General features: G+C 37.1%; 1 protein-coding gene across 3 annotated transcripts in view; it reads left to right on the forward strand.

Moving 5' to 3' along the window:
* Positions 1-1,172: 1,172 nt before the first annotated feature.
* Positions 1,173-12,361, forward strand: part of NR1H4 (nuclear receptor subfamily 1 group H member 4) — a 35,812-nt gene continuing 24,623 nt past the window's right edge. For 2 of the 3 annotated variants that reach the window (XM_066183453.1, XM_066183455.1), the window contains exons 1-3: positions 1,173-1,250; positions 1,852-1,973; positions 6,027-6,173. In XM_066183453.1, coding sequence (XP_066039550.1) covers positions 6,089-6,173 — 85 coding nt within the window. In that variant the 5' untranslated portion in view covers positions 1,173-1,250; positions 1,852-1,973; positions 6,027-6,088. Of the gene's footprint in view, positions 1,251-1,851; positions 1,974-6,026; positions 6,174-10,137; positions 10,403-12,361 lie in introns of those variants that run through there. The other variant, XM_066183454.1, reaches the window with a different exon arrangement.

Consider the following 12,361-nt stretch of genomic DNA (forward strand, 5'->3'; position numbering starts at 1 on the left):
GGAAGCTGAATAATGAAAAAGAAATTTCAGATCTTTGGAACTTAACAAGAGAGTGAAAGTTCCATCAGACATAATATGACATTTGTTGAAGTTCTTAGCTCCACTTCTGCTTTTTCTCCTGATTTGGGACAAAACCCATCACTGCCCTCAGGATGACCAAATAAATTGGTTTTTTGGCATGGATTTTCTAGGAACCATTGGAGTGGACATATAGTGGAAAGTGACAAATGGGCTTGGTTGTTGCCATGTTGGCATGCTTGGTTGAAGAGACCACCTGTCTCCTGTGGGTAGGGTTGTTTTGGAAGAATTCTCTTACTTAAAAGTACTTTGTTGATTTTGCTAAATGTGAATTTGTCAAACAGAAATTTCATTGTTTACGGAAGTGAGATGGTGTTCAGGGAGTCAGGAATGAGGACTGAGAGAGCCTTAGTCTTAAATGAATTTATCATACGTCCATTGCCTACTGGAACGAGCTGTAGGCATAAATCCCTGGAAACAGAAGTCCCTTGGGAGTTAATGACCAGGGACAGCCATACGGCATCATTCTCCCATTGGTCCCTTCAGAAATCTGGCATACCACAAGTGTTTGGGTGGCTACAAGGTGAATTTGCAAGGGACAGAACACATAAAAGACTCATTATTAATAATGTTTTCATGAGAAGCATGGAGAATTTATAGAGAATTTGAGTTTCCCTGATAAAAGCTTGAGGATTACCTTTTTAAAGTATTATTTTTTTCTCTTAAAATGAGACAAAGTGAAGGAATTTCATGCTTGGTAATTTTAGGGCCAGCAGCTCTCACCTTTCTCAGAGAAAGGACCAGGTTTGCTGCTCAATGTCTCTCTTTGCTCAAGTAGGAGGCATAGCTTGTGTTTCTGTGTATTCAATCTTGCTCAGGCAGTGCAAATATGTAGGGAAGGGTGGACATTGTATAGTGTGTGGCAATCATGAACTCCCTCACCATGAGTGATGCTGTCAGTAGTCTCCTCCAATTGAAATTTGTCAGTACCTCTGCCAGATCAACTCATGCCTGCTGGGTATGTTTAGCAATGCAAACCAGGGAATTATTATGCTTCCTGGGTAGGTGGTATGTTGAAATAAAACAGCCTCAATCCATTCCTCTTCACTTTAATTTCCTCTGCAGGGTAAATGGGGATGTTGTGGTTCAAGGTCCTCTTTCTGTCAGTGACAGCACATCAGCACTTTCAGATACAGTGCAATCCACTCAAGGATGTGGTTTTCCATCTACAGGTACCAATTTCTTCCCCCTGTTTACAACTAGTGCATGAGTCTGATAGATTTAAAATTAGGGGCCTCACGTTCTTGTCGAAAGCTTTATGTGATGAGCCCAAATCAAAAGGATTCCATTTTATAGAGGTTGTTGCAGATACAGGAATTAAACTTTAATGTCCTCACATCCCTGTGATGCTGTAATTTATAGCCTATTCTGCTTCAGTACGCTGTATAATGCTCAGTCTCCCTAAAAAGTGTGAAAAATAACAGAAAGACTTAAAAATCAAGTTTATGTCTTGGAATAACATTTGGGCTCTTTGGATGGAAGGACAAGGAGGCTGAGGATGTCATAAAAATGTACACAGGCAAGGAAAGTGTTATAATTAGCAACAAGGTACTATCATCCCACTGTCTGAGTTAACTACCACTCTGCACCCAACCAGAGCATTAACAAGCATCTCAAATCTCTGTGCTGATGGTCAAGCTGGAATTCACAACATTTTAATAGAGTCCATGTTTGGAGAGTTTCGCAAAGAAAGAATTGTTAATGAGTAATCCTTGTCCATTAGGGCACTGAGCCAATAAACCCAAGCTTTAATTCATTGTGTTATCACTACAGGCTTCTGCTAAACATGAAAGAAAAGCAAAACAAAAATGTTCCTATGTAAGAATCATTAGGATACTGAACTGAATGCAGAACTGTCTTACATCCTGCCATCTGCAGTCTTCCAGAAAAGAACAGTAAGTAATAATTCCTTAAACTGATAGCTCTTGTTGTTGTGTAGTAAAAAAGTAATTTTATCACCTGAATTATTTAGTGGATATTAATGGATTTTTGATCAGAAAAAAAAAAAAAGTGAAGAATAACGTAAGAAGTAATTTCATCCACAAAACCGTCTCAACAGTAGGAATTCCCCTTAGGAAAAATTGTAAGGTGAAAAATAAGGTCATGTTGAAATTTGTTTTTAGAAAGCTAGTTTCTGTGTGTCACTGGAACAGAAGGTGTAAGTTTGATATTGAGACTTTCTTGCAACAGCACTATCTGGTTAATAAGTGGATTAATTTTGAAATTACATTTGTTTGGTTTTTCAAATCCTTTTAGAAACAGGAAATATTTTCAATATGATTTATGGGAGAAGACAGAAAAATTCAGAAAGGCAAAATTATATTTGTTTCATATAGTTTTTTCTTTGACAGTTCTGTGTACAGATTCCAAGTGCATCTTCCAAAGTTGAAGACTTTAGCACATATTTCTTATAAATAGGAAGAGTAAAAGGAGGTTTCAAATTTCAAGTGATTACTGTTTGAATCCATTGCTAGTTTTTAAGAAAATGTAATTCTACTCTGAGTGTTCCTGCTACTCATTTATCTTCAGAAAACTCTAACTGTGGCGGAACACGTTTTGCTTTTGTTATTTTTATTTTTATTGCTCTTGCTTGTGTTACAGAGAACCTAGAGGTCGGGAATTATATTGGAATTGCACTAGTGTAAATGGCAGTCCAAAAACAAGTTAGAAGTGGAGGGCTTGCAGTTTTTTCCGGTGAGACATGAAAAATATGCTGGAGAAAGCAAGAAACACACAAATGGTGGTTAGGACGTAATTCTAAGCAGAGTCAGAAGCTGGCCCCACTCTTTGAAGTTACTTGCCTGCTTACAGAAATGTCATTGATACTCCTCATAGAGTTCTCAGTTCTCTATGGTTCTGCAAAGATACCTGATACCTGGTTTTGCTTCAGATACCTGGCTTTGCTTCAGATTTAAGGAGTAGGAATATACGGGGTTTTTTCCCATGTCCTGTGTCTCTCCTGCTCTGATTATAAACTCCATATTAAGAAATGTAACAGAAAATTTCAAATCAACACAGTAACACTAGTTCTTCCTCTGCTTCTCAGACTTGTTCATATGGTTGCTTGCATTTTGCATCTGTTGCTGTGTAGTTACCTGTAGTGCTGTGCTTGCCAAAACGACCTGAGAGCAGCAGGCTGGAAATAGAGAGCATGAATCTTCCTAATGCTTTCAGGTCCCTTTGATACACTTTAAAACAAACAGATAAGCAAATAAAATAGCTTCTTAAATAACTGAGGCCCTGCATTAAATATTCTACAGAAAGACTATGAGGCCACATCAAAAGCCTGTGAATGAGATGGAAATCTATTTTCCCATTGATGTTAACAATGTTTGGATTGGGCCATAGATTACTGATGTTACTGAAATCTCTCTTTGAGCAATAGGCAGTCAGATGTGTGAAGAGTAGGAAAATATTATGGGACAGATGGAAGGAAATGTACTTCACTAATATTAGTGAAAGATTTTGCATATGCTTTGATATATCTTCCTTTGCTGAGTAATTTAAAATAGATTCAGTCGTTCTTCTGAAGGTAAATCACAATTAGACTGTCATGGAGCTTTTCTGATGATCAAATGTATTTTTACATTACTTGAAAGTGTGGGGCCATAATGCTTCTGTTTTCGGTGAGCTCAGTTGATTTAACTTTAATCGTTTCAGTAAGAGCCCTGGCTTTGCTTACATAGAAGCCAGGGAAAGCTTTACTATTGACCATAGCAAGGTCAGGCGTAGTGCACAGATAAGAGCCAACAATAAAGCTGAAACCTAGAGTTCGGTGGTAAGCCCAATTGTGTATACATACATATTTGTATACCTCATGAACATACATCCCATAAGAAATCGGAATAAATATGTATATACACCTATGCAGTGGAAAAACAAGCCCTATATATAATGATATACATGTAAATTTTCTTAGTTAAACATAGAACATGTAAATATATTGATTGTTCTGAAGTATGTTAAAGGTTACATGTAATAAAATTTTATGCAATTTGGAGCTCTTAATGTGCAGTTGAAGACAATAATCTCAAGCAGTTGGGCACATATTTTACTTCATACATACCGATCTCTGTTTCTCTTTGCTATATATTTTGGCCTCTGAAAATAATTTCCAAAAGTGGTGGAGTACACTGCTTTATTTAAAAAGTTAACTAAAAATAATTTGGGAAAAGAGGCTTTGCAATTTATCACAAAATTGCCTCTTCTTGACATGAGAAGCAGTAGTAGTGGTGAAACAGTCCTCATGTCTGGCTGTAAGGAGAGCTGATCCTGCAAGGAACTCTAAGGGCTGCACTCCCATGGGCTGTAAGGAGGGTAGTAAAGGGTTTGCACATGTGGAGAGCGTGCTGATGGCCTCTCTTCTCTGGTCTTCAGCAAGAAAATCCAGAAAAACATTCATTAGCCCTCTGAAAATACTTTGTTTTGATGTTTTTCTTGCTGGCCATTATAATGGTTTGGACTGTGGCACTGTCTTCTCCCATCACAGAACACTTGTAATGGGCTGTAAGAGAAATCCCATCCCAAGGGTTTGTCATTGATATTGTTTGAGAAATCTGTGTGTCAGGAATTTTAAGACCTTAGAGCCATGTGGATAGCCCCACCTCTTGATTTCAGCAGATAACTTCCCTGGAAAATGAGACATCAAGACAATAAAATGGTTGAAAGTAAATGTGGATCTAGTGAGGTGGCTGGGCTAGTTGCCAAGCCCCATCCAAGATACATGGAGTTTTTCTGCTGTTGCAAAGCTATGTTTCTGTGCTAGATTTGAGACTCTGTGTTTACGTATGATTTGCCACAAGAATCCCATCTGGTCTGTGATACAAGTAGCTTTTGACATTTCTAAGTAAACTGTTTAAATTATCTGTGGGCAGACATTTAAAATGTGTCTGTCTAATTAGAGGGCCTCTGTTTATGTTAAAAAAGAACTTAATGAATCCTTATGGACAAATCTGAATATAATTAGAGTGTGCTTGCCACTTTCACAAGCTACTTCCTGGCCTGCTCAGCACTGAGGCCTCCTGCAGCATCCATGTTTTTGTCAGATGACTTCATTTCTGCTCAGGAAACATGCTGAGCCCTCACTGGGAAGAAGACTGGGCTGTACCGCTCAAATGCCTTCAGTGAGTGGAAATGCAGTCCCAGGGACAGTCCCATGGTAATAAAACCAAATAAAGATTTAAGACTGTAAAACAAAGGAAAACAGATTGCTGTCAACTTTATGCAACATCCTCTTGGTGCCTGTATAAGCCCTTGAGATATCTACTTGTCGGAGCTCTGCATTCATTCTCCTGTTGGTCCTGCCTCAAATGCAATCTGGAGCTGGCCCACTCCACGCACGTGAGCTGGGCAGGGGAGCCCCTTCCACACCTCTCCCAGCCTCCCTAAGTCAGTGGCTGCTTGAGACCACAGAGAGAACGAACAGATGGGCGAGCCCAGTTATCAGAGGCTTTCTATGTTTGCCACCATTTATCTTGTTCAGCAATTACTGAAGACAAGATGAAGAGCTGGTCCCTAGAAATTAAACTTAAGTTTCCTGCCTGTGTTCTTCTGATCTAGCTATAAACTTACACATTTTCAGTAAGTGAAAGCAATGAAATGATGAAAGGGTGATGAAAAAGAAGGCAAAGAATTGGTGTTGCATGGCTGGGGGGTTGAGCAGCATACCCTCAGGAGGTCAGGACAGTGCTTCAGTCTGAATATTTGAATAAATTTGGGCATGAACTGCTATTAATTTAAAATGAAGACAAAGAGGGCAAATAAAATGGCCACAGCAAGGATAAAACAAACAGGCCGGATATAGCATTTTATTTAAAGGCTGAATTAGGTATTATAATTTCAAGACAATGTTTTTTACAACAAATATTGAAACAACCTCCTACCTCCTGCTTTACACTAGGTACACCAAAGTTAGTTATCTTGTTTTAAATATTCTTTTTGCTTCATAGGTTTCAGGGTCTCTTTTCAACCTCCTGTTCAATCAGCATATTCCTCCTGAACTGAAGAATAAATGGGATCTGAAATGAATTTAATAGGACATCATCAGCTAGCCACTGCTGATGGATTTCCTCTTGCTGAAGGTCCTCATTTGTTTGGTAAGTCACCAAATTAGGTTGAAATAGCAAGCTGTCCGAGACTTAGAAACCTAGAAGTAAATGGACTGAAATTTCAAGTCAAAGAAAGATATGTGGCTGAAACATGCCAACCTTCTTGAATCTTCAATACTTCTGAGTGGAATAACAAACAATAGATCTGTGGTGTTAATGTAATCCTGCACATTATTGCTGTCATCACTGCCTACAGCAGAACCTGTTAGTTGTTTTTGTGACACTCTTCTAATACAGGAGATCATTTGGCAAAACTAGACCTTTGTATGGAGGCTGGATATTACCTTCATGTGAGTCACTTAAATCAAGCTGAGCTGATATATTTCCAGTTAATATGTAATGAAATTATAGTGCAATGTATTTGCATTACCATATTATGCAGATTTATGCAAGTAACTTCACCTAAATTAAAATCTTATTTAGACCATCGAAAACTTATCCTATCAACTTCAGTGCACAAGAAAATTTATAAAGCAGGCTGGAAGATTCTCCTTTTTCCAGTTCCACTGAATTTTTCAAAGCTAAGCATGAGTTTGTTAATGAGTGAAAAATTATTGGTCAGTATTTTATAAGCATGGGTAAGCTGTTTTCAGGTACATGTACTGCTAAGAAAAAAAAATAATAATACAATTTTTTAGCCTTTCATTTGACAAGAGAGTAGGTCTTTCATTGAGTAAGTTATGATACATTGAGGGCCTCACACACAGTACAGACCCCCACAGAATGCTGCAACACTTCAGAAGTTTACAGTCCAAATACGACCAGAATTCTGCCTTTTTGAGCCCTGGAGAAAACAAACACATTCCAGTTTCATCTGTCTGAAACAAGGGTAGTGCCTGGGGCATGGAAGGAAGGACTGACACCCAGAGCCACTCCAGCTGCAGAGCTCCTAGAAGTCAGGACCATCTCTACAAGTCACACCATCTGCAGTGCCGTGGCTCCATACAACTAAAATAAAGCATGATCACTAATGACAAGCAGAACTCACTCCATTGTTGTGTGTTACTGGTTTTTATTCCTCTTTGTTTTGGGATTTGGTTGGAGAAGTGTTTTGGAGTTGTTAAAAAAATATCTGCTAACAGCTAAACAACTCCTCTGCTATCTCTTCATTCCAAAGCCAGACTATGATATACAGAGAGGAGAATGATGTTCAAATCTAATGTGCCAAATTTTATATCCAGTCATCTTTCAAAACTCCTCCACACCCGAGCTACTACAGTTTTTTGTCAAGAAATTTTCCCCCAATATCTACTTTTTCATTAATTATTTCATTATTTTTAAGGAGTAATGATAAGGTTGCTAGAAAATACAAGGAAGAATGTTATTGTAAAATACTTTCCCTCCACAGGGTAAACTTACGTAAAAATTGTGAAGCTTTCAGAAGAGGGATTGTGTCTCTCGTTGTAGGTGTTCAGAGTTTAGCACAACGGAGATTTAATTCAAACAGACATTTCTGTAACAGAAAGAAATAATGTATTAAGGAGTTGAACCAGGGGTCCCATTAGGAAGAAAACTTAGCATTCCTGCTATGTTTCACTTAATCTGACTTTTGTTTTGTGGGATGTCATTCCAATATGGTGTCTTTTTTGCTTTAAGGCTGGAAAAAAGCCTATCAGAAATAATATGCAACTGAGTACACAGCGAAAGTTACTAATTGTGAAAATATGACTCCATCTCTGCAAAACACCTGTAGGAAATGGTTTTGCCTCTCAATTCTTTATCTTTGTAAATCATTTGCAATTTTTGACATTCAGTTTTGGCAGAAAGTGACTTGTGAACCCCAGAAAAGAGGAAGAAAGCTTTTCTTTTAGATCCTAATAATGCATGTTTCTTTTAGGTCTTCTCATACATTGCAGCTCACAAGTGAAAAAATTGCTGGCTTACAAACATTACCCTTTATACAAATCAGTCTCCTTTATTCAAAGATGCATACTCACATTGTGTAAAAAACCTTGGAAATACATTCTGTTTTCACCATGCTTTATTCAGTCAACAGGGAGAGTGTTCTCAGACCTTCAAAAGCAAATCAAAGTGCATCTCCAAACAGTAACTCCAGGTTCAGGTCTTTCAAAAGAAATGTTGTCAATTCTGAGCTGCTTGTGCTTTGAGCCTCATCACCATGGTAATTCTAGGGCACTTCTACATCCTTAGCCTCAAGACTTCTAGATGCAGCAGGTTTCAGAAAAAAAGGTTTTTCCAGAATTCCAACAGCTTTCTACCTTTCAGTAGGTGAAAACTGTATGTTGCCATTTTAACAGTATATGTCTAAGATAAAGTATCCCTGTATGTCTTTGGAGTTAGTGTGTTTTAACCATAGTTTTTCACTTCTGTAGTTATGAGTCCCTGGGAAAAGGGCCTAAAAATTCAAACGATGAAGGATCTTTAACCTTAACTGAGCATCCTTCCCTTCCACCCTATCTTCCTGCAAAACTGCTTTTCTTTTTCTAACTCTCTACTCAGGTAATTTAGAAAGGTTATATATTTTTGTAGCACCTGAAATATAAACAGTATGTGACTCAAAATTTCATTTCTATGATAAGTAAGTAGCAGGCCTCTAAAGTACTAGCTCCATGCTATTTTCTGTGAAAGCACCTTATGTAGAAGTTGTTAGTACGTAAGATACTAAGTGTGAAATTTCAGATATCAGAAATGGAATTATTTCTAAGACCCTGAAAAGAAAATTACATGCTTAGTTTGAATGAAGACCTATCTCAAGTATTTTCAAGTATTTAATGTATTTTTGATAGCCTGAAAATGTTTTCTGGTAATGTGACATTGAAATATAACCAAAAGAAATGCCACCCTCACTTACATGTCCCTAACTGGGAAAGGAGTTTTTGGGGGGAATGAAAATTCTTAAAAGCTGTATTGAAAAGGATGAGGAAGAATAAGGGAAAAAAAAAAAAGACGCATAACAAAGGGAGGAAAAAAGCAACATATCTATACTTCTTAATGAAAGAACAACAAATACCATTGAAAGTTGTTGTAGACAGAGAACAGTGCCTATGAGGATCTTAAAATGCTGGCTCCTTTTAGGTAAATCTGCACCTTTTTTCTGTTTTTTTTTTTTTGGTTTTTTTTTTTTTTTTTTTTTGGTTTTGGTTTGGTTTGGTTTGGATTTGGGGGGGTTTTTTGTTGTTTTTTTTGGTGGCTTTTTTCTTGTTGGTGGGTTTTGTCTTTGTTGGTTGTTTGGGTTTTTGTTTTGTTAGGGGTTTTTTTGTTGTTTGTTCTGTTATTTTTTGTTGTTTTGTTGAAGTCTTTTTTTGGGGGGGGGGGTGTTAATAAAAAATAGTAATAAAACTGTTAGTAGGGTCAAGTGTCCAAACTGATTAAACAGCTTCAAGATCATACGATGTGTTAAATAACTTCTTGTCTTTAGCACCACCTGGCAGTTGATGCAACATCTGGCTTCATCCCTGCAGAGAAGACAATTAGGCTCATAACAGACCCCCAAATCAAAATAAACAAACCAGAACAAATTAAAACAGAAACATAGGATGCATAATAATTATTAAGCGAGCCAAACCAAAGAGAGTGGCAATGTGAATAAAAAAACTAATGAGAAGGACAGATTGGATGTGGCTTTCAGCAACCTGTTCAAGAGGAAGGTGTCCCTTCCTATTTCAGTGTTTGGAACTAGATGATCTTTAAGGTCCCTTCCAGCCCAAATCATTCTATCTTGCCATACAGGTGTGTCCAGTATGGTCTGAGCACTTTGTCCTTTTTTTGAGAACGCAACATTTCTGCACTTAAAAAATGTGCTTCCTCTGATACTGGAGTGGTTACTCTATTGCACAGAACCACTTGACCTTAATAAATATTTATTGATACAAAATTTTCTTGTAACTAAACCACAATACAGTCAAAAATACAATGGCTAGGCTACTTGGAGGCATCCCCTCCCACCAGTAACCAGATTTTATCCAGGTAAATCCACACTGGGAACAGACATTGTTTCTGGCATTTACAAACAAGTTGCTCATAATGAAGTTAATTAGTAAACTATATAACCTCTGGTCTGTGTCACTCCTTTCTAATCTTAAAGAAAGTTCTCACAGTAAAGAAGTGAACAAGATACAGACAAAGCAGAATTAAGAAGTTTCATGTATATATAGACTTTAGGAGATAAAAAAGGAAAAAGAGAGGGAAACGAGGACTGAGGCATCTTAAGGAGAGTATTTTTCGTCAAGAAATGGTCAGACTAAACACAGCCTGAGGTAGGATATTGCCATATTCTCACTTGGATATTTTTGTTTCCTATTCTTGCACTCTTCCTTGAAATTGTAAGAAGCTCGTAGGTTTTTTAAACCAAGTGATCTTTAAAGGATATGCAAATAATTTGTTTGAAATTAAACCAGGATTTTGTTAATGGCTATGCCATGGTTTCTGAATTACGTAATTCTGAATATGATTATTTTATTATATTCCTTCATGAATAATGAAGGAAATTCAGGGGTTTATATTTTAAACCCACTTAGAATTCAGTTCTCTTTTTTAAACTTTATATTAGTGGAACAATATCTTTTACATTAAAATGTGATCTCATTGTAATTTCTGTAATATTCTGCAAAAAAATCACCTTTAGCATATACAAAATCTCAGTATAATTCTGCAAACTGAAAACAGTTTCTTTATTCCTGCAAGGAACATTTCTACAAGTCAAATGTTTTTTGTAGTTTCATGTAAAATATTCTGTGTAAAATTTGAAGTTACAAAAGTAAAACTCTCAAATAAGTTTCAGTTACATGTAGAAAAAATATTTGTAAAATAATGATCACATGCATGTGAAGGTTTCACTTTGTTTTTAGTAAGCTTTCAATAATTTTCTAATAGGTTTCAATTGAAAACACTTATTTACAAAATATAAGATTTGCAAATAGAAAAAATCTTCAGCTGTAAGTAACTTAACATTTGTGTGTGCTTAAATAGTCTTTCCCAAAAATTCTGAAAGGTATCCTTCCAAAAGAAAAAAGAGATAAATGTTTCAAAATATTTAAGACCACACAAACAAAATGTCGGTGTAGTCCAGTGAGTTCATTTCTGATTTCACTTTCACTACTTATACTTCTGCAGCTGCAATGATTTTACTGGGCTGCGCGTGCTTTGAGTTGCATGAGACCAGTCCATCCCAGACCTCTACTAATACATCTATCTGGAGAAAAGCTTATGTACATTCCGCTTCGTAAGATAAGATTACTTTTCTTTTGTGATAAGAAATTATTTGGTCTAGACTCTCAGGTCTACAGGTACATCTTGCTCAGGTCTACTTAAAACAAACCAAACCAAAACCAAACAAAAAGCCTCAAAACTTCAAGCTAAAGTGAGAAAACCTACACAGTTGCAACCTAATTATCTGCAAAAATCCTCTTGGTCTTTGAGCACTTCCCAGAGTTTAAGCTGTGAGTCTGTTTTATGTAAAACAAGACCATGTTCTCTCAGTCTCTCTCAAACCTGTCTGTTTTTCCTTTTCCCTTCCATTGATCTGCGCATGGACTCAGTTCTGCTAAATTGTTTAAAACTGCGTCTGATGGAAGGAAAAAGGAGGTGATATGAGCTCTTTGGCTTTTTTTTCCTGTATTTAACTTAATTAATTAAGACTCTTTTTCTTGTTTGTTTCCTTTGGAAGCAGAGTGGAATTAATAACTGGGAAGATTTTTCTAAACATACTTGTAACCCAAATGGCCCTACGGTTGTCTAAAATAAACCCTCAGTACTGTCTCAGGATGTGCTGCAGTTCTTTAGTAGCTCTGAGTTTTTTAACAAACCCTGAGATTTTTTTCTGTGGAAGGAATGTTGCCTTCTCTTCTTGCTCTTTCAGAGGCCTAAGCAGTTCAAGAGGCTGGTATGCAGATTTTGTGGATTTTCCTGTGTATGGAAGAAAGCTAAAGATCAACAGTTTTTTTCCTTTTCACTTTGGGACTGTCCCACTTTCTTTTAGCAAACTCAATTAACTAACCACTAACAAGCAAATGGAAACTTTGGTTTCCACAGTGAGCAGATACCTTTCCTAAGAGAGACTGAATAATTGTGTATCCCACCATTAACCCCAGCTTTTGTACCTGAAGTGCCTTGACCAGTCTTCATGAGCAGCAGTCTCAACTAGTGGTAAATTCAACTAAAGACCTACCACTCATTAAGTCTACTAATCTATTTTGCCCTCACCCTTTACTTGTTCC

This window comes from Chamaea fasciata, unplaced genomic scaffold (assembly GCF_029207755.1).
Source record: "Chamaea fasciata isolate MVZ Bird 193981 ecotype frontalis unplaced genomic scaffold, bChaFas1.0.hap1 SCAF_5, whole genome shotgun sequence".
NCBI lineage: Eukaryota > Metazoa > Chordata > Aves > Passeriformes > Sylviidae > Chamaea > Chamaea fasciata.